The sequence below is a fragment of the Cupressus sempervirens genome, chromosome 1, assembly GCF_028749045.1.
Source record: "Cupressus sempervirens isolate cs-2001-9-10 chromosome 1, ASM2874904v1, whole genome shotgun sequence".
NCBI lineage: Eukaryota > Viridiplantae > Streptophyta > Pinopsida > Cupressales > Cupressaceae > Cupressus > Cupressus sempervirens.
In genome coordinates, this window is record NC_143118.1 from 428,354,730 (window position 1) to 428,376,562 (window position 21,833).

The following is a 21,833-nucleotide window of genomic DNA, read 5'->3' on the forward strand; positions in this document are numbered from 1 at the left end:
TCTGCCTCTCCAAGTGACCTATCATGAAAACTACACTTATATCTCCCAACTCCAGCCTATCAATGGGATGATGAAGTGGTGGATGAAAAGTACAAGCAAGAGATGAGGAATGAAACCAAGCAAGAACAAGAGAGACAATTTTGCCCTTAGAGTGGCTTCCAAACATGGAATGAAGTTCGTCCTTCTACCGACAAAGAACACCTTTGGAAATTTGTCTGTAATGTGAAAATTTAGTCCTCCAAGAAAGAATGTGAAGTCATGGCAAGTGAAATAAGACCGTGGAATTCTGTCCACCTTATGCAAATACTGAAAATGCTTATTAAAACTCCCTGTCTAGGGCACCAAAATGTGTGAAAATCTTCCCTTATGTTGTCCAAATCAGACTTGATCAAATTCTGGAAATTGTCATTGAAATACTTGATTTGAGGCAGAAAACAATGTCCTCAAAGCTGCCTTCAATATCCTTCAAAAAAGTTGCCAATAGTAGAAGATGTCAATAAAAATTGCTAGAGTTTGGTTATGACCCAGCTAGGGCACGAAGTGCTGCAATAAAACTTGTCAAATCAAGCCCTCAAATTTTTCATAAATGATATAAATAAGACCTCCAAAATAGTATCCAAATTCTGTCCAAAATGCCCTAGAAGTTGCCGCCAATAAAACCCTAACACGCACATGCAAATTGCACAGAATGAAGGTGCTCAAATGTGATGAATTTTGCTGCCTTATGAAGACTGGAATTGACGCCAAAGGATCAGATCTGAAAATGAATCAAATGCTGCCCAAAACAGTCCACAATGGAGGCACCAAAATCGTAGATGCTAACACATGCCTCGAAACCCTAGCTCGCTGCCCATGAACAGATCTGATATAAAATCGCAGCCCCTTTGCAAGAAAAAAAAATCAATCCTACACTAAATTCGCCCAAAAATCAGGCCTCCACAAAATTCGCCCAAGCAAGAAAAATTTGAATTTGCCTCAAAATCACCTAGGGCAGAAATTCGCCCAAGATGGAAGAAGAAAAAAAAATGCCTTCAAGCAAGAAAAATCTGCTCTAAGAAGAAAATTGCCTAGGCTGGAAATTGCCTATCCACAAATTTTGCCCAACAGATGAGGACGAGGAAGATGGAATGAGAAATAAAAGAGGGGGGAGCCTCTCTTATACCAACATTTCACTAATCCTCCAAGTTGGTCGACTTGCCTTGGGAGAGACAAAAAATTAAATTAGGCCACCATTCATGGTCCAAATTTAAATGCATCATTAAAATTACCTCTTCCATAGTGAAATCAACATATTTAATTGCCAGTTAGGACCAAAATTGCGAAATAAAATTAAGAAAACCTTGGAGATGTTAAAATTTCCATTTAATAACGTTTTTGTAATTAAAATATCATTTAAAATCAAATTTAGCAAGCTAAAATCGATCTTCAATTTTAATTTATCAAATTTTTTTTTTTTAATAATTTTAAAATCTTCAAGGGAAATTTAACCAATTTAATGCAAAATTTTGCAATTTAATCCATTTTCGATTTTGCAATGCAATTTTTTTTTTTAACCTAAATAAATCATTTCTCTAACATCCAAAATCGATTTTTTCAATTCAATTTCACTCTCACAAAATTTTCTTTTCACCAAAAAAACGAAATTTTTTTCGAAACAATTAAATCTAAAAAGATTTTTTATTTTGAAAAAATGCTCAAGATTATACAATTACATCCAATTTTCAAAATAAATCATCTAAGTTTAAAAATTTGTAAATTTATCCTGCTGAATATTATTCTAACCATCGAAAAAAATGTCGTCTTTGAAATTTGTTCGGCCTAAGGATAAAATTGCCAATTCCGAAAAATCGAACTAAGACTAGGTGAAAAATAAATTTAACCTCCTCCCTCTTGACCCAAAGGCGTCCAAGGCATAAAATTTTCTAAGATCAGAAATTTTTGGACAACTTCAAAAAATGATTGCCAAGGCGATAAAAAAAAAGGGGATTCCCAAAAATTTTGGGGTGATGATGTGAAAACTTCACAACAAAATCTAGATAGCCAATTTTAGTGAGTTTACTTCTGAAAATTAAGTTATATAATTTTTTTAGACTTTAAACCTTTTGTATCTGTCATTGTGCTTTGCCCTATTTCGGCATATTTGTGTGGTTGTTTTCCTCTCAAGCAATGGTTTCTTACTTCAGTTTGCTAGCACGACTCAAAGCATAGAGATGTATGATATACTATAATTCAATCCAGAACTCATCTTTCAAATTTGCATTGTGAATACAAGCACTATATCTTAGATGAGTTATATTAAATATAAAATCTTCTTGGGGTACATTCATGGGAGTTGGTAGCTTTTATGTAAAGAATTTCTAGGTTTTCATAGTTAGAACATCTTGCTAATATCAATGTAATATCTTGCTTTTACTTCTACTTTCCAACTTCAATGCTTGCCAAGATTGTAAAAACTCCTCGGAGTTCTGCTTGTTTAGTTTTCTACCTGTACCTTTTTGCTTTTAAAACCAGCTAATAGCAAGTTTCAAACAGTGGAAAATAATTGAAATGGCTTGATGAAGATTGGGTTGTTTCCGCATTTGTCTTTTACTATTTTTCATTGTTTGGCAAACATTCTCCGGTGTAAAACAGTAGGAATTTTCAAAATTGGTAAGAATGAATATTAGAAAACTTGTAGCCATCATGATGCACAGATTCACGAATTGGATAGATTAGATGTTGAAAGACGTAGATGCTTTTTTTATTGAGGAAATAAGCAGACAAAAACATTGTCTCATATCATAAATAAAATTTTCAGAGAACGGGGGGCCCGAGCCTTGGATGAAAGATTAGGGACTGCAAATTCTGGAGAATCTGTTGGTGAACATATGCCTCAAGACGCTTCTAACAATGTATGACTGTTTATGAAGGGAGTTACTTATTCTCCTAGGCCTCTGTGTTGCATACTTTAAATTAGTTATTGAGGAAGTCAACAGAGACGATTTTCTATGAGCAATCCGTAGCAAGCACATCCACTTTCTATGCTATTGGACTTCTGTCATTTTGAATCCACTTTTTGTTAAAGCTGCAGCATTAGGTGCAGACAAGAATCTCATCATTTTGAATATAATGTTCATTGATTTTTCTCTGAGGTAGTTGGAAAGTTAAGTATCAGTTTAGTTTTTTCATTCTTTTGAGTGAAAAGGAAAAATAGTTGCAAGAGTTCATTTCAAACAGCAGGAGAATGTATATTTAGATCAAAGGACTATGTTTTAGGTGTTGTGTATTACCTTTGTATGCAAAAATTATGTTTCTTAATTTATTGCTATATAACATTTAAACAAATTTGAATGCAACAATTTGGACAAAATATGTTTTAACATTTTGCAGAATGCCTTTGGTTATTGCTGAATTTTATATTTGACAACCTTTTGTACATGTCATGATAAAGAAGCTGAGTTTCTTTTATATGTTTCTTTCCAGTATTTTGGCCTGCACATTTTTTCTACAAGCTAGGAAGTAAAACTTATTCCAAGAAGGTTCTTTATTAGTTTCAAAAAATATCTAAGTTGCCGATTTGGGTTCCGGGAGGGGTTCAGGTTCGGGGTTCGGTTCGTGGGTTTGGCCAATTTTTTTTTCCCTATTTGGGTTCGTGGGTGGGTTCGTGAGTATATATATATATATATATATATATGTGCAAAAAAAATAAAAACTCACATAGTTGTAAAAGTAAAACTAAGTCATTCCATAGTATGAATATATCAATGTTATTTGATTATTGATCAATGCCAAATGTCAAAGATAAACATTAAATACTCACTCATTAATCTATGCTAATGTTGTAAATAAAATCATACATTGAATTATTAAAATGCAAAATGGAATTTCAAACCATAGACTACTTCATCAGATTGATAGATAATAAATTATGACTTAATAAAGTTTGAAACTGTGAAACATAGTGATAAATCATAAATGACTCAATGAGTCAATGACAAATGTTTAAACATAGTTTATCAAAGATGCAAATGCCCTTCAAGGGTCAAATGGGTCATCAAAATATGAGGGATCAATGGCTTCATCCTCATCTATATCATTGACATTTTCCACATCATTGGAATCCAAACCGGTTCCACTAGCCCCAAATGCAGCCACATCCTCCTCCTCAACATCTAGCAAGATAATTCTAGATATATCTTGGACAGTCATATCCAAGTCAGAAGTCTCAGGCAGTACATCTCACAACTTCTCTGGTCCATTCTTATATCCTGGATCCTTGCGTGATAGGAGGCGCCAGTTGTTGTGAATAAATACCAAGTCCTCTGCTTTCTTCGAACCCAACCGGTTACCCTTCACTGAGTGATAAAGGAGCAGCAGAAGAGCTCGCAACCTAAAGAGACAACCAACAAATTTTAAAAAATTAGCTAAGTAATTTTACAATACAATAGGAATTTAAGAGTGCTAATTCGACAAGCTAAGTGGCCATAAGAAAAGGAAAAAAAACTTAAATACATACTTGTGACAAGATCTTAATGGCAAGAGGTTGGAGGTACATGTAACTTTCCCCATGTAAGTACCACCATCCAATGACATCCAATCTACTTTGGTCATTGATTCCATCAGGCTCTGCATTTTTGCTTGAGACAAAATCAACAAACTCTCTCCTAACATTTGATGCCACATCAGGATCACTAAAGAGCCTGTTAAGTGCCTTCTTATACCCAGCAACAACTTCAGGATCTCTATATGGTGCCACTCTACCAGGATTAGCAAGTATCTCACTGCTATAATGTCTAGGAGAAACTGCATATGCTAGGAGGTGTAAAGGTGTAGTCATCTTGTTCCAACGATATAGAACAATTTTCTCGACCTTAGCGTACAAGATATCAGGATCTTGCTCTCTCCTCTGAATGACCTGGGATGTCAAATGATGTACATGTAAGTTATCTTGATATAGTGTTAATAACTTAATTAAAATCAAAAATCAAAATCTCTCAATAAACAAGGATAAAGTATTGTATAAAAATTTAAACTTACTGATTTCATTCTTTCTAGCATGGAGTCCATGGCATCATATATGTTCCCCAAACAAGGCTCATCCGTGTCGGCATACCGAAGCATAGACATGATGGGCTCGGTGAGTTCTAATGCATATTCCACCCTATTCCAATAATCATCACTCAAGATCAAATCCTTTACAGTTTTGGCCTTTTCTGTATCAGCTTGCTTCCATCCACCCCATTTGTTGCTAATAACCATTTGACCCAATGCTTCTTTCACCCTCACAAGTCGTCTAAGGACGATTGTGTGTGAATCAAACCTTGTTTTAGCAACCTATTACCATGTTAATTCAAATTGCAAGTTAATATGATAAGTTGATAACACAAAAATTTAAGAATATGTATTAAATTTTGTAAAGTATGACACAAAAATTAAAATGATAAATGAAGCTAAATAAAGTTTAAAATTTACCTTCAATAATTCCAAACGGGAGAAAGTTCTGAAAATTGCTTGTGACATATGGTGTTTTGTCACAAACATTTGGATCTACTCACCCTCCTCATACACATTTTTCATCCATTCAATTTGGCTGCCCATTGTTTTCATCACCAAGTTCAAGGTGTGGACAGTGCATGGTGTACAAAAGATATGCTCATATCGTGCTTCTACCAAAGCACCTGCAGCCTTACAAACTTTAGCATTGTCCGTTATTACTTGGACAACATTGTCAGCTCCCACGGACTCTATGGATTCAATGAGAAGTTGGGCAATAAAATTTGCATTCTTTACTTTCCCTTCACAATCAATTGCCTTCAAAAACATTGCCCCCTTGGGGCAAACAGCAATCACATTTATTAATGGATGGTTTTTGCAATCTTTCCATCCATCAGAGACAATGCTCATCCCCGTTTGGATCCAAGAATCTCTTATTGGTTTGAGGAGGCTTTCTACATTCTTTCTCTCCTTATGCAATATGGTGGTTCTCAACTTTTCATATCCAGGGGATTGGTAACCATGAGGTGCATCATTTATTGCTTTCGCCATCTCTCTCCAATAAGAGGATCTCACTAAGACTGAATGAAACACCATTTGTAATGAGGCAACGCCCAATCTTTATGTCAGCAATTTCTCTCTTGTCATTTTCAAATGCCATATCTAATGGGCCTCTCTTGCGGGATGCGGGTGTTTCTATTTCATCTTCATCCATAGATGGGGTAGGAAGGAAGGCATGTGGTTTACTAATTGTTTGAGAGGGTGTTGTTGGTAGTTTTTGCTTTGACTTATCTTTTTTTGCTTTTGACACTAACCTATCAGCCTCTTCTTGTTCTTTTAACATGCTTGCTATTTGAGAAGCCAACAACCCTTTTTTACCTCCCTCTGGGTGCCCCTCACACATGGAAATCCCTTGACTTGGTGGACCTATCAAATGATGTTTAACTAGGAATTAGGAGCTTCTATATTGGTTTTGGCAAAAATTGCATTTCCATATATACCCTCCCCCACCAACACATTGCTCAATTCTTGTTGTATACTTCCACAAAGGAGAGCCTTTATCAATTTTAAATCTTTGGGATCCCACCCCACCCATTGAACCCTGACTACTCATTCTTGGATTCTTGCAATCTATAAAAACAAATTTAAAAAAATATTTCAAAACTTATACAAAGCTTGATAAAAATTTAGAACAATAAATATTAAAAAAAAACTAAAAACAAACTATGAAAGAAGCAAAAGGAAGGATCAAATACATACCTGGAACACTCAGCACTGATTATTTGAAGGATTTGAGACTCCACAAACAATCTCTACAACTTTCTCTTCAAACTTGCAAAATGGCCACACCAAAATGAGAGAGCAAAATAACAAAGCAAATGAGAGATTAGATGAATGAAATGCATCTAATAGGCCTTACTTTAGGGTTTGGCAAAAAAAACAATAAAAAAAACATATTTTTAATCATTTTTTGGGCCATTTTTTGGCCCCACCTGCCGAGGGTCCGCTCGGATTCACCCGGGTCCGCGATGGGTCCTGGCAGGGTCCGTGTTTTGGCCTGCGGGTCCTCCCGGGTCCATTCTGCCCCATAGCACGGACCCGGGAGGACCCGCAGGCCAAAACATGGACCCTGCCCGGACCCGTCGCGGACCCGGGCTCGAATCCGGACCTGGACCCGAGCTCCAGGGTCCAAATCTGGCAACTTAGAAAAATATTTCATTGTATACATTTTCTTGAATTTTAGTACTACATTTGAGTTGACATAAGAAAAATGCATATAGATTTTGCATCCTAAAAATGACAGGTGTATATAGGAAAAATGCATTTAGGTTTTGCTTCCTAAAAATGGCAGGTGTATGTAGAAATCAATGTGAAGCATAAACCGTAGTGTATCTGATCTATGAGAATCAAACACTATACCACCATAATAACGATGGTAAGTTTTACCAGTGTGATCAAACTACCAAAGCGTGAGGATCAATGAACATTATTCACTGCTCCCTTAGGGGTAAAACTTCTCCTTGGATATGGTTTTCTACCTTTTCACAGGCTGGATGGTTTCTCTTGTTATAAGATTTAATCATCAGGTCATGGAGATCATGTAGCTTTCAGGAACTGGTGTGCTTCTGCTGCTGGGTTGTTGTCTATAACAGAGCTTTGTACCTGGAATTCAAAAAAAGTATTGGTTAGCATTTGAGGGCTGAGACTGACCAAGCTCCAAACAAAATGCAGACCATAAACATCGGTAATTATGTCACACAGAAATCTGAACATGTTGAATGGTTTTCCCATGACAGTCCATAATGTTAAGGAAGCCTCCTCCTCATTTTATGATAAGTGAAAAGAGTGTGTTATAGAAAAACTTATGATATACCCTGAGCTGGAACAGGACCTGACAAGATGGATTCGTTGGAAATCAAGAACTGGCCTCATCTATCACATGATTTATTTATCATTCTGTTTGGTGACAGATTATTACAGGATAATCTTTTTTCCACACAATGCTTCTTGTTTGACTGTTTTCCACCATAGACTATTATGTTTCTATGGAGATTGTGGATTATTTGTCGCTCCTTGCCATTTCCTCACAGGCCTGTATCTCCATTTTGTCCAAATGCCTATTTTTGGATTTGCAAATTCATTTGGCTATAAAGAACTCTATCAAGTTCCTTCAGTTCATTATGTTGATTTTTGTTGAACATAAGTGCACATCAGAGAATGGTCTGCAATGAAGCTATATTGGTCCAACTATCAAGTTGTCTTTGAAGAAAAGTTGACCTTGGCCTTAAGCGTAATTAAATTTTGGGTGAATGGTGAAGAAAGAAAATTATGTATGTTGTGGCAGTACAAATTCCAGTTTGAATAATATGCTAATTCTTTCACATTCTTTGTAGATCTAATGGGTAGCAGAGTTGGCTTGGGCCATGGGTTTACTCCCAATTGGTTTTGGGTTTGACTTTGTTCCTAGATTTAAGTGGTGAGACATGGGGATATTAGTCTTTCCCTACTTCATATAGGTACCCTAGATACGGATGGTATACCCTGAGCTGGAACAGGACCTGACAAGATGGGGCTCTTTGAAAATCAAGAACTGGGCTCATCTATCACATGATTTATTTATCATTTTGTTTGGTGACAGATCGTTACAGGATAATCTTATTTGACTGTTGTCCACCATAAACTACTATGTTTCCGTGGAGATTGTGGATTATTTGTCACTCAGAACTATTATATTGTTTGTTATTTCCTCACAAGCCTCTATCTCCATGTTGTCCAAATGACTATTTTTGGATTTGCAAATTCATTTGGCTATAAAGAACTCTCTCAAGTCCCTTCAGTTCATTATGTTGATTTTTGTTGAACATAAGTGCGCATCATAGAATGGTGTGCAATGAAGCTCTATTGGTCCGACTGTCAAGTTGGCATTGAGACAAGTTGACCTTGGCCGGTCTTGTAATTAAATTTTGGGTGAATGGTGAAGAAAGAAAATTATGTATGTTTTGGCAGTACAAACTCCAGTTTGAATAATATGTTAATTCTTTCACATTCTTTGTATATGCAACAATGGATGTTTCACATTCTTTGTAGATGTAACGGGTAGGAGAGTTGGCTTGGGCCATGAGTTTACTCCTGATTGGCCTTGGGTTTGACTTTGTTCCCAGATTTAAGTGGTGAGAAATGGGGAGATTAGTTTTGCCCTAGTTCGCATAGGTACCCAAGATACGGGCTGCTGGTTGCCGGGCAAGGTTGCGGGGATACCTCCGACATAAACAAATTAAAAATGAAAAGACAATGGAAATTTCTATCGGAAGAAAATCTCAAAGACAGAAGTTTGTTATCCGGCATATGCAAGCATGCTTTATGGAACATTAAGGCGTAGGTAACATGTGAACTATATAATAGCATAAATGTACCTTAACCATCAAGCCGACTGAAGCAAATCAAGTTGTGGTGCTTCTTGTACATATTAATAATCTGAAAGCTTATTAAATGAACGATTTGTAATCATCATTTTATCGGACCCTTGGGCAATGAAGTATATTCATGTTTGTTTTCCAAATTAATTATGGATTCGATGTGGATTGTCCCCACTTGAGTTATGTTCGAAACTCTGAAATATACAAGGACCAATTGTATTCAAGTATAAATGTGTCTGCAATTGTGATGTAAATATATGATCTGATTTGGCATGGAAAGTAGCAAAAGAGATTGGTTTTTGCATAAAATGATTTCAGTTGTCTGCATACGTGTAATGTCCCCTTTTTGGGACATTAGGATTTCTGAAGTCAAATTCATAAAATATAAATTTTTGCTTAAGGTAGCTTAATATAAATTTATTAAATGGGTCAAATTAATATTATTAACTAGGTTAAAGGTGACAAGAAGGAAAAGGATGAAAGGACTAGAGAAGGAAATTGAAGGGTCATTGTTTTGGGCATAAAAGAAGGATGAGGATTTTATTTCAGTTATGCTTGGATTTGAGACTTATTTTTATGGTTTCTCTTTGGAGAACTTTAGGAACTTGCTAGCGTTCTCTTATTGAGGATCCCAAAGACGGAAACCTTGGAGCTCTTCTTGGGTGGATTGGATGTAGCCTCAATTTGTCTTTGCGGTGGATTCACATCAGAATTCACATTGGGCTTTTAGGTGCATTCTATTGTTTGTTTCCAATATGGTTGTATTTTTGCATTTAAGATTGGACTTTATTGTTATTGTATTGCTATTGTATAATGCAATAGCAAGTATTGAAGTTTAATGAGCATTTGCTAGTTATTTATTGGTTCATTGTTGTTTTATTGTGTTGGTTATTTTGCATAAGATATATGTTTATAACTTTATAGTATGAAAATTGTTTGAGGGAAAAGTTGGGTATAATAGCTGACTAGGATATTACAGTGGTATCAGAGCAAGTTTTTCTTGCCATCTTGTTGGGTAAATTCAACATTTCATTCTAAATATATTGCTTTTGATTCAAAAGCACACATTACTAAAAAGTTTTATCAGAAATAAATTCGAGGAAGAATATATTGGAGTTGTTTTGGGAGTTTATAATTAGTAACAAGAAAAAGGGTTTTTTTAAGGCCATGAGGTTAATTCATATTTGGTGTGCAGAGGGAAAAATTAAGAGCAGGTGCAGAGATTTTATTTCAATTGCTTGAGGGCAGTTGTTGCCACGGTGACTTGGAATTAATGAAATATTCAATCTAGACAATGAATTTTAAGAGCCAAGATTATAGTTGTGGGACATTATTTGGAAGGAAATAAATTTAATCATCAAGATTGTAGTCGCATGCCGATTCATTAGGAAACCAGAAGTTCGTTTGTCCGGAGGTACATTTCAATTTATGCAGGTGATTGAAGATATTGTGGGCCCATTCAATTTCTTGTAGTCTAATGTTTGATACTATTTGCCACAAACATTCATTGGGCCGATATTTTAACGACTATCAATATTTTATGTCACACTCCACATATCTCTATGGGCTTTGGGAAATAAGAATTAAACATATCAATGTTAGACTATTTTCGGAGCTTTAATAATTCATTCGAACACTCAAATTTTGTCGTGGAAAATTATGTTATAGGGGTTGTTTCTGCATTAACTATTGAAGCGTTACAAATTATTGCAACCGGAGCTTGTGACTATAGACAATTCTGTGTTTTGTGAAAGCATTGCATTGGGTACAGTTGAGGGCCATCCATATTGCTATGAAAGGCTTATTGATGTTTGAGACCAAACTATATTTTGGAAATCCATGGGCCATTGCCGTTACAATTAGCATGCAATCAGTAATCCTGAGCATTACTGAAGTCATATTATTGAGAGCATGAAGGGCTTTATGCATTCATTCTGATATATTTTGTCTGGATTATTGTTTGACAACAACAGGGAATAATTGTGTGAAAGTAACACCTATTAATCCTTGCCAAGATTCAAGTCTATGAACGGGTTGTATATGCATTAACCAAAGTTGGGAAGTAGGAAACATCAAATCCTTGAAGAGATTATTCCAATTATTTATGGTGGCGAATAGTCTAATTTCTTGTACAAAAGTAGTCTTCAGTGTGTATTATATGCGGCGCATTGAGGATTGGAAGCATTATCATTGCCGAGACTCATTTTTCTGAAGGAGAGTTGATATTTGACTCATGATACTATATATTGTGCCCTGCGGTCATTTCCAGAATCCAAAGAAAGTTGCGATAACTTGCAAGCCCAGGGGGGAGATTTGTTAAAAAAGAGGTTCGATTCAGTTGTGCCATAAGTTGCCGGACAAAGAAGAGAAGATTGGAAAATTGAAATTTGGGAATTTACATTACAGTTCATTGGCTTGGTATTTGGTTGTAGCTTCTGCCCTCAACATTGGAGCCATATGCTCAAGGGAAATAAAAGAAAGTCTTAGCGGTAGTTGAAATTAGAGATTTTCGAATAATGAAAAAGCCTGTCATTGAATAACTCAAGGCTCATCAGGTTATACCTTATCTTTGGCAGCGTATACAAGAAACTATAGGGAAGGTACCGAGAGTTGCAGAAGTAATAGAGTAACTGTTAAATTTTTCTGGCCTGAATACGGTAATTCCAACTGCAATGAATAGAAAAGGCTATTTCAGTAGGAGCTCAAATGAGGTGGAAGAAATTGAATAAATCTTCTTGGTTTTAAACAAAGCCATTTTTATGTGAGAAATGTTCAAATTCTACAATACTCTGTTGATATTTGCACATATGTTTGCTTTTTCTGGTTGTAGATTGCAGGGTGAATTTTTTTGCTTTGAATCAATGTCATTCTCGAGATTGTTGGATTGAAGGAGCGTTGAACTTAGCCACTCTGTAGCTGAGAATTTTTATTGTCGTGGTAAATCTTACTTGGTAAAAACCAAAGCATTATTGTTGGAAGAGGTGTAGTGTGTTGTGGGTTGTAGACACTTGCCATTGCAAATACATACATAGGATCTCATTTCTATCATCAACAATAGCAAAATTTACAATAAAAAAACTCCTTGCTACAGGGTAAATTTGAACTAAATCTGAAATGATTGGTTTGCAATATTTGAAAATCGAAGCATGCAAATTCAAAAAAGAGGGCCAAAAACCCCTAAACCGAAAAATAGCAGCAGTAGAAGAATAATCCTCCACATGTGTGGAAATCTCATCAACAATTTCAAAATCAAGATGAAGCACAATAGGGTTACTTATAGAAATAGGGATAGTCGAACGGATCCCCTTCTTCAGAACAAGAGCTACAATACCTGCCTCAAAAGCAACCACATCTGCACAAGAAATTGCATATCTCCCCCCAGCAACCCGAGACACATCAGGAGAACGGAGAGCATCGACAACATGAGCAATTGGAGCAATGGGAGCAGAACCTACGACAACGACTTGAGTCACTACTGGAGGGTAGAAAGCCTCCACCACCACAGGCAGAGGGTGAAGAGAATCCTCGACAACAGCCAAAGGACGATGGGTGGGAGAGACTGCATGTTGAACCCCAACGTGAGTAGCGTGGGTGGTAGTAGGCGCAGAAGTCGGAATGGGAGCCTTCACATGAGTGGGAGCCTTCATTTCAAAAATCCTTTAGCAGTATGAACTCAGAGTATTGTCATTTTTTATTATTATGTAAAAATAGGTTTTAAAGGACCCAAAACCTTTAACGAAGTATCAGAGAAACAAGAACATAAAAGCTTAGAGAACAAAAGGCCTCAAAGCCAAAAGAGAACATACAGAAAAAGCCCAAAAAACATGAGGCCAGAATACAACTATGCAAGAAAAGACAGCAAAAGAAAAGCAAAATGACAACTACATAGTCTTCAAGAGGTCCACTACTTAGTCTGCCAGAATGTTCATATTTTTCGCAGAAGCTTTCATGTCATCCAACTTTTTTGCTTCCACTCCTTCATTCTTCTTGGAATTAGCCCTTGTGTGTTTGCTCAGGGCGTGGTCCTCATTCAGAGCATGCGAGTCTTGGCCTTTACTTTGCTCCAACTTGTTAAATAGGGTGTTAAAGTTGTCAGCCATAGTCTTCAAAATAATGCAGTTTTGATCTGCCAGTTCTTGATTGTTTTATCCATGTTACTCACTCTGGAATCAAGACCATCCATACTTTTTTGAATATCTTTGCCTAATTGATCTAAATTCTTGTTCTTGATCTTCATCCTAATGATGGATCACTATGTGTGATCCAAAACGTTGATGCTAAAAAATATAGACACAATCAAATTCTAGAAAAACTCTGATATTGCTAATGGATTGTGGAAATCAAATGACACTAATTCTTGTTCTTGGTTTCAAGTGTTAGCACACGCTTCATCAAATTCTTTACCTCTTCTACATTGCCAATAACCTCAGAGAGTCTATCAATGTGTTGACCTAGTTGTAACGCCCCGCCAAGGGATCCAAAAGAATTAACCTAAAGTTTCACTAAGTTTGCTAAACATTTTTTTTTAAAAAAAATAAGAAAGTATGACATACACATCAAACACCTAGTAGCGGAAGCAATAACATGTAATCACCGACAAACATACATTGCAAGTTACATTTCTTAAAGATCCCAAGACGTTGAGTCACGTTTAAATTTAATTAAATCTAAGTCTAACAACTATCACATACATATGAAAGAATAATCAGAAAGTCCCATGTCCATAATATACATTTGTTCCGAATGCCTCTCGGCAAATTAATTCGGAATGCTCAATCATCCACTGTACAAGTCACAGGGTATGAAAGGCTTAAAAGAATATACATATGTAAAGATCAAGATACAACATCCTCAAATCCATGATACAAAGTACAGTAAAAATATATGAAACTATTCACCATACATGATACATTCATACATCCATAATGATAAAACATCTATCATAAGATCTAACCATCCATCATAATAATCCAAGAACATAGTGAAGGTAAATGCCAATCACGAAAACTCCAGCCACGGTGACCACGGAACGGATCTCAATGGTAAGAGTAAAAGCACTACCACCCGACCGCGTGGAACCTAAATGGTCCACTCCCACCGTGCTGAGGAGATAGTCTCAAGTCCCAAATAGGATAATGAAACCTATAATCATAAATACTCTCTAAGTCCAGGAAATCCTATAAGTATGCTAACTCAAGGGTTCCTAAAAAGATGACATCTAAATCCCAGAGGTACTACAAGACACGTAGGAAACCTAATATGCAAGCGGGAAAGTGTCATCGCAAAAGTCATGTAGAAGTTACCCGAGCAATCCCTTAGGAATCTCGGGTCCCTACTGATCCTGCGGCCATTAGTATCCTCTCGTACTGACGAGGCATACTATGGAATGCAAGGTCGTAACCAAGCGTTCTCTCTACCCCATCCTAGTCTGTACTAGCACTCAAGGCATGAGAGAGAACATACAATTATCTTGTTAGGTTCATTTTCTCTCATTTAGTGTAAAATGTTTTCACTTATTAAAAACGACTTACAATGGGTTTCTCAAGGCAGCCTCTTAGGGCTCCGACCCCCATTGCAAGCCACTTCCCGACTCTACACATAGATAACCTACCCTAGCTCATGAACTCGTAAATCAAAGAATCATAATAAAACCATCTCAGTCCTATACGAGCAACTGAAAAACATCATAAAAAGATAATCCACAAAATTATATCAGTTCTTCATGAGCAACAGATAACATCAAATAGAAATCATGTAATCACGACAGTTCTCTATCAGCAACTGAAGGCATCAATGATAAGTCACAAAATCCAATGGTTCTCTAATGAGCAACTAGAAAGTAATACAAGTATAACTGATCGAGACTCAGAAATGGTTATCAAATATAACTGATCAAGACTCAAAAATGGTTAAGTTAGGTATTCTCAAATACATACACCTCAGCTTTACGCAAGGAAACTGGAAAGCAACAACAAATAGTAACACAATCATGTCATAGAGCACTTCATCACATTACCATGGTCAGGTTAAGAAAGATCGAGACCAAATCATCATGACATCACATTCACAACCCCGAGCCTCTGGTAACAACCTAAACTGGTCAACGCTAAATCAACCCCAAAACATTCAAAGTACAAAGACAACATCAAAGTCTCAGAGATTGGATCTGAAAGTATATTATTTGAGTTAAGGTAAGGTTTATGTTTCAGTTTAATGTCAAATTCAAGTAACTAGGTTTTCACAACTACCCTTTACGATTAACTCTTTTCTATAATAACTTTCATTAAATCAATAATCCAAATTTATAATTTAGTCAAATAAAATTCATTATTAATTAACTTAATTAAACTAATTTTAATTAAATTAATCAATAATCATTTGATCTAATTACTTATTTTAATCTAACCATTAATTGTTAATTTATTAATATTTAAGCAAAATTATTAATAAATTAAAATTTACAAACTATGTTAAATGCATTATTATTTAATTATATCAAATATTAATAAAAATTAAAATCTTTATTAATTAAAAACATATATATTAAAAATTTATTAATTAAAAATTTTATATAATAATAAAATTTGTTTTTATAAATTATAAAAATTTTATATAAAAAAAAAAACCAAACAAACAAAAAAAAAACAAGTTTAGGCATACGTTTATAGCCCGTCGGCTGAGGAGACACTGCGGTCTGCCGCAGGCCTGCGGCGGCAGGTACTCTGTACCTGCCATCGCAATACCTGCGACGCAGGTACTGTCGGCCTGCCGATAGTGGGGGGCGGGTACGGGGTGATTCCCTCCCCCCCCACTATATATTATTATATATTTTTTATTATATATATATATATATATATATTTTTTTTTTTTTAAAATTTCAAATATAATAAAATAAATCCAATTTTATTTTAAAAAATTAGTTTTTGTTTAATTTTCAATAAAACAATTTTTTTTTTAAAGGATATATATATATATATATATATAGAACTTTCAATTTCATTAAAACAAAACCCTTACTAAATTAAATCTTAATTTCTAAATCAAGAAAACAAGGGTTCTAATTAATTCATCCAGTCTCCATGGATACAAAAATTATTGACGAACAATTAATAAATTCACAATATTGAAAGCTTAAAACTTTCATCATAGAGAATTCAGATCTACAAACCCCAAACACGAAGAAGGCAGGAAGGGATAATTGCATATTTAATGGATAATAAAAAATACAAGACCCTACCTGATCCTGATGCTATTATGCAATCTCCAGGAACTGTATGCGAATTCGCTCCTCTCAATAACCTTCCCCTCGAAGACTTTCTTCGTATCAGCCTTCTGAAATTTGCTTCCAAAAATTGTCTCTCCAAAAATTCCCGTCCAAATTCGTCTATCAAAAATGAACCCCCAAAGTTGTGATAAGCAATTTCTCCTCAAATCGGGGCACTAATTGTGCGTTTACCCGAGAAGACTCTTTGCACAACTCAGTTAACTCCAAATTAACTTTTATTATCTTTTCTTATTCTTTTGCATTCAACTTTCATGCACATTAAGTTGAATTATTAAATAACTTTATTTAAAATTTCACTTGACTTCTATTCTTAATTAATTTATTACTTTAATCTTATGTGCACTTTTAAGAAATTAAAATAACATTATTAATTTTTATAATTTAATCTTTTAATTTAATTCTTATATTTAACTCATGTTTAGATCATGCAATCTAGAATTCTTAATAAATTAATATCTTTCAACTTTTTAATTTATTTTAGAACTTAATTGATAACATATTTAATTAATTTAAATAACAATAATATTTAGCATTTATTTAAAAATGAATTCCAAATATATTATTATTAAATTAAATAAATATTATCCTGTTCTAAATATATCTTTGAACTTTAATCTCCAACTTTAATTCTTTTATTTAATTAATTAATTAATTAAATATAAAGATATCATAATAATTCTTTATTAAATTAAATCATTTATTAGTCTTTTTAATTAGACTTAATTAATAGAAAATACACCAAGGACTCATAAAGCAACATACGAAAACTCATCATAGAAAAATACATACCAAATCAAACAAAAGGGTTATAATCACGAAATTACATCATTTGATGCATTCAGAGGGTACTTAACTCAGATACTTGTCCTAATTATCAATTAGGACAATTGGCTAAAGGGTTTAGGATTTGGACTTAAGAGTTTATCTCCCCTCTCTTACCATTGAGACAGTGCGATAGGGTACGTTCATCCTGACAATTCAGGAAAGTCGATACCCGGTACCTGCAACCTGCATAAAATCCACGCATGTACAAACACAATATTCTAAGCTAAACAGACAATGGCAGGAAGTGGTGCATCGTGTAGATCGTGACTAGCAGGTGACTACGACTCCCTTCCTTAACCATATCAAAAACACCATACATAAATAAAACAACACGCACACCATACACATGCAGTATGGGGTAAGTATCCATAAGAAGCACATGAAATAATAAACCATCTAACTAATCATCATCGATAACTGAAACCATTGAATAATCATCATACATGCATGAAATATAGAGTACCAAGTAATCTCATCATATAATAAACTCAGTGTAAACATCATTTGATAATCTCTAAAATAATAATACTAATCATCAAACATAAATTGGCCTAAAAGAGTTTGGCAATCATATCATAACTGTAGCTCGAAAATGTAGACTAGGGGCAGGCACTACATCCACCCCCCTTAGACTTAGGCTTACTCCTGGAAGCCTATAAACAAATAGGGATATAAATCCCGTAATCTAGATGCATCCTCCCATGTAGCTGAAGAGTCATCAGTAGGGTCCCATTGGACCCTTACCTGCTTTATGGTTCGACCCCTGAGGGTCAACTCCCGCTGCTCCAGAATACGTATTGGCTCCAAAGCCAGCTGCCCATCCTCTACCTGCAATGCATTCCAATCAAGAATATGTACAACATCAAGAATATACTGTCTAAGTACTGAAACATGGAAAACATCGTGAATGCGAGCAAGGCTGGGCGGTAAAGCAAGACGATAGGCAACTGGACCAATCCTCTCAAGAATATCGAATGGTCCCACAAAGCGAGGTGCTAGCTTCGAGCCCTTTCCATAACGGATCGGACTCTTCCGCGGACGCACTCTTAAGAAAACCTTCTCTCCCACAGCAAACTGCTTATCTGACCTATGTGCATCAACATACTTCTTCTGCCTATCCTGTGCCGTTGTCAAGTGCTCTCGGATACGCACCACTTGTTGCTCCATGTCACGAAGCATCTCTAGGCCCAACAGGATGCGATCCTCAAGGCTATCCCAACTCAAAGGTGTACGACAAGGGCGTCCATATAAGGCTTGGAAAGGTGCCATGCCAATAGAACTGTGATACCCGTTGTTGTAAGCAAATTCCACTAGATAGAGATAGTCCTCCCAATGAGTCTGCCTATCCATTACGTACATCCTCAACATATCTTCGAGATCCTGATTCACTCTCTCCGTCTGCCCATCTATCTCTGGGTGATATGCTGAACTGAAATTCAGCTGCGCTCCAAGATCATGCTGTAGTGATGTCCAAAATGCGGAAGTGAAAACATGATCCCTATCCGAAATGATCTTTCGGGGAATACCATGTAGTCTCACAATGTCACGCATGAAGACATTAGCTACTGAAGTTGCAGTGTAGGAAGACCTGATTGGTGCAAAATGTGCCACCTTGGTCAACCGGTCAACGGTGACCATGATAGCATCATGACGACAAAGAGTCATAGGTAATCCTACTATGAAATCCATAGAGATGATGTCCCACTTCCATGAAGGAACGAGATTCGGTTGCAAAAGTCCTGCCGGATGCTAGTGTTCTGCCTTGATTCTCTGACACTCAAGACATCTAGCCACAAAATCAGCAATATCGCGCTTCATCTCGGACCAATAGAATAAACGTCGCAAATCTGCATGCATCTTCTTGACACCTGGATGTGCCGAGTAAGGTGCATGATGAGCCTCTGATAGGATCAATATGCGAAGCTCATCCAGTAGCGGCACGTAGATCCTTCCTGAAAGTCTCAAAAGGCCATCTGACTCTAGGACATAGCCTGAAAACTTACCCTCCAAGGGTCTCCCTGAATTGATCTCACTGCACACCTCCAGATACCATGAATCAGTGGGGAGTGCCTGAAGTATCTGACACCTCAAATCGACACTAAGAGTCATAGATGATATCACATGTTTCCTGCGACTCAAAGCATCAACTACAACATTCTCCTTCCCCTGGATATACTTTACCTCAAAGTCATACTCGCACAAAAACTCCATCCAACGCCTTTGCCTAGTATTCAGATTAGGCTGTGTGAATATGTACTGAAGACTACGATGATCGCTATGTAGTTCAAATCTGTGTCCCAACAAGAAATGTCTCCATCTCACTAAGGCATGAACTACTGCTGCTAACTCAAGGTCATGTGTAGGATAATTCAACTCATGATCCTTGAGTTTGCGTGACTCATATGCAATCACTCGACCATTCTGCATTAGAACTGCTCCAATACCCTCAAGGGAAGCATCTGTACACACCATGAAATCACCTTCTGGATCAGGTACTGCTAAGATCGGTGCACTGGTCAGAAGCTCTTTGAGTTTTTGAAAAGCTTCTACATACTTTTCTGTCCAAAGAAACTTCTTTCCTTTCCTCTGAAGGGAGGTAATAGGGTGTGCTATTCTGGAGAAGTTTTGAACAAATCTGCGATAATACCCAGCTAGACCCATGAAACTACGAATCTCCGACACAGTAGTGGGTGCAGGCCAATCTATTATTGCCTGGATCTTCACAGGGTCTACAGAGATACCTTCGCCTGAAATAACGTGTCCCAAATACTGTATCTCTGATTGAAAGAAATCACACTTTGCCGCATTGGCATACAGTTGATTATCTCTCAAGCACTGCAAAATTAAACTCAAATGTTCCTCATGTTCCTTTTGGGACCTAGAATATATCAGAATATCATCGAGGAACACAAGAACAAATCTATCAAGATAGGAACGGAACACCCCATTCATTAAGCACATGAAAACTGATGGAGCGTTCGTCAGCCCAAAGGGTACCACTGTGAACTCATAATGCCCGTAGCGAGTTTGAAAGGCGGTCTTATGAATATCAGCCTCCTTGATGCGAAGTTGATGGTATCCTGACTTAAGATCAATCTTAGAGAACACTGTAGCCCCATTGATCTGATCAAATAAATCGTCAATCCTTGGTAAAGGATACCTGTTCTTTATTGTCACCTTATTCAGCTATCTGTAATCAATGCAAAGGCGCAAAGAACCATCTTTCTTCTTCACAAAGAGCACTGGAGCTCCCCATGGTGATACACTAGGTCGAATACTACCCTTGGCCAAAAGTTCCTCTAACTGCAAACACAACTCACTTAGCTCTTGAGTGGTCATACGGTAAGGAGCTCTAGAGATAGGTTCCGCTCCTGGAGTGAGCTCAATGCTAAAATCAATGTCTCTCTTCGGAGGCATGCCTGGAATCTCACTCGGAAAGACATCAGCATACTCCTGTAAAATAGGGTGATCTAGGGTCTTCCTCGTAGATTCTTCCTCATCTAGCTCATTTATCGTAACGGCAAATACCTGACATCCCTTACGAAAGCTTGGCTTTAGTTGCATAGCAGAGATCATCCGTAGGGATATAGGCCTTGGTAACCCCACAATCTCAACATCCTTCCCTTGGTTGTCCTGACACATAATGGTCTTCTTTCTGCAGTCTATACTAGCCCTATGAGAGCCAAGCTAATCCATACCTAAGACCACATCGTAGGAGCCAAGAGGAATAACTCGAAAATCAACTGAAGTCTCAAACCCTCCTATGCTAAGTCCACACTTATGAACTACAGAATCTGTGGAAACTTTAGCACCTGAGGCTAGCTCCACTTGCCAACCATGATCTTGCTTAACCGACTCCAGCTTACACTTGTCAACTAGAGATGGAGAAATGAAAGAATCTGTAGCACCTGAATCAAATAATACAGAAAGAGGTGTACCTCAGATAGCTCCTGTAGTCTCAACTACTGTCCCCTGATGGTCTGCCTGACGGTGATCCACCGCTGCAAATACTCTATGAGATCCACCTGCATTTCCGACTATAGGCTCAGATGCTGCTGGCCTGGGTCCTGAATACTAAGATGCTCACTGTGGGCAGTATGCTGCAATATGACCAATCTGTCCACACGAATAACATCCCGTGCCTCTACCAAATCCTCTCCCTATAGGTGGTGCATTCGACCGCTGGTGGCTACCCCTGCTAGCAAAAGACTGGCTGCTCTGTGCAGGCCGAGATTGCTGATTCTGTCTATTACGTTGAGCATTGCGATTGATCCTAGAGTTGGATCCACCGCCACCACTCTGTGCCTGAGGGTAAAATCCCTTATGCTGCTGAG

At 36.8% G+C, this 21,833-nt stretch overlaps 1 protein-coding gene across 2 annotated transcripts in view; it reads left to right on the forward strand.

The window, feature by feature from the left end:
- The window catches only part of LOC149578103 (rhomboid-like protein 19), a 179,506-nt gene extending 170,246 nt beyond the window's left edge, over positions 1-9,260 (forward strand). The window contains exon 8 of one of the 2 annotated variants that reach the window (XM_089827562.1): positions 2,798-3,349. In XM_089827562.1, the coding sequence (XP_089683688.1) occupies positions 2,798-2,897 (100 nt within the window). In that variant the 3' untranslated portion in view covers positions 2,898-3,349. Of the gene's footprint in view, positions 1-2,797; positions 3,350-9,134 lie in introns of those variants that run through there. The other variant, XM_089827563.1, reaches the window with a different exon arrangement.
- Positions 9,261-21,833: the final 12,573 nt, after the last annotated feature.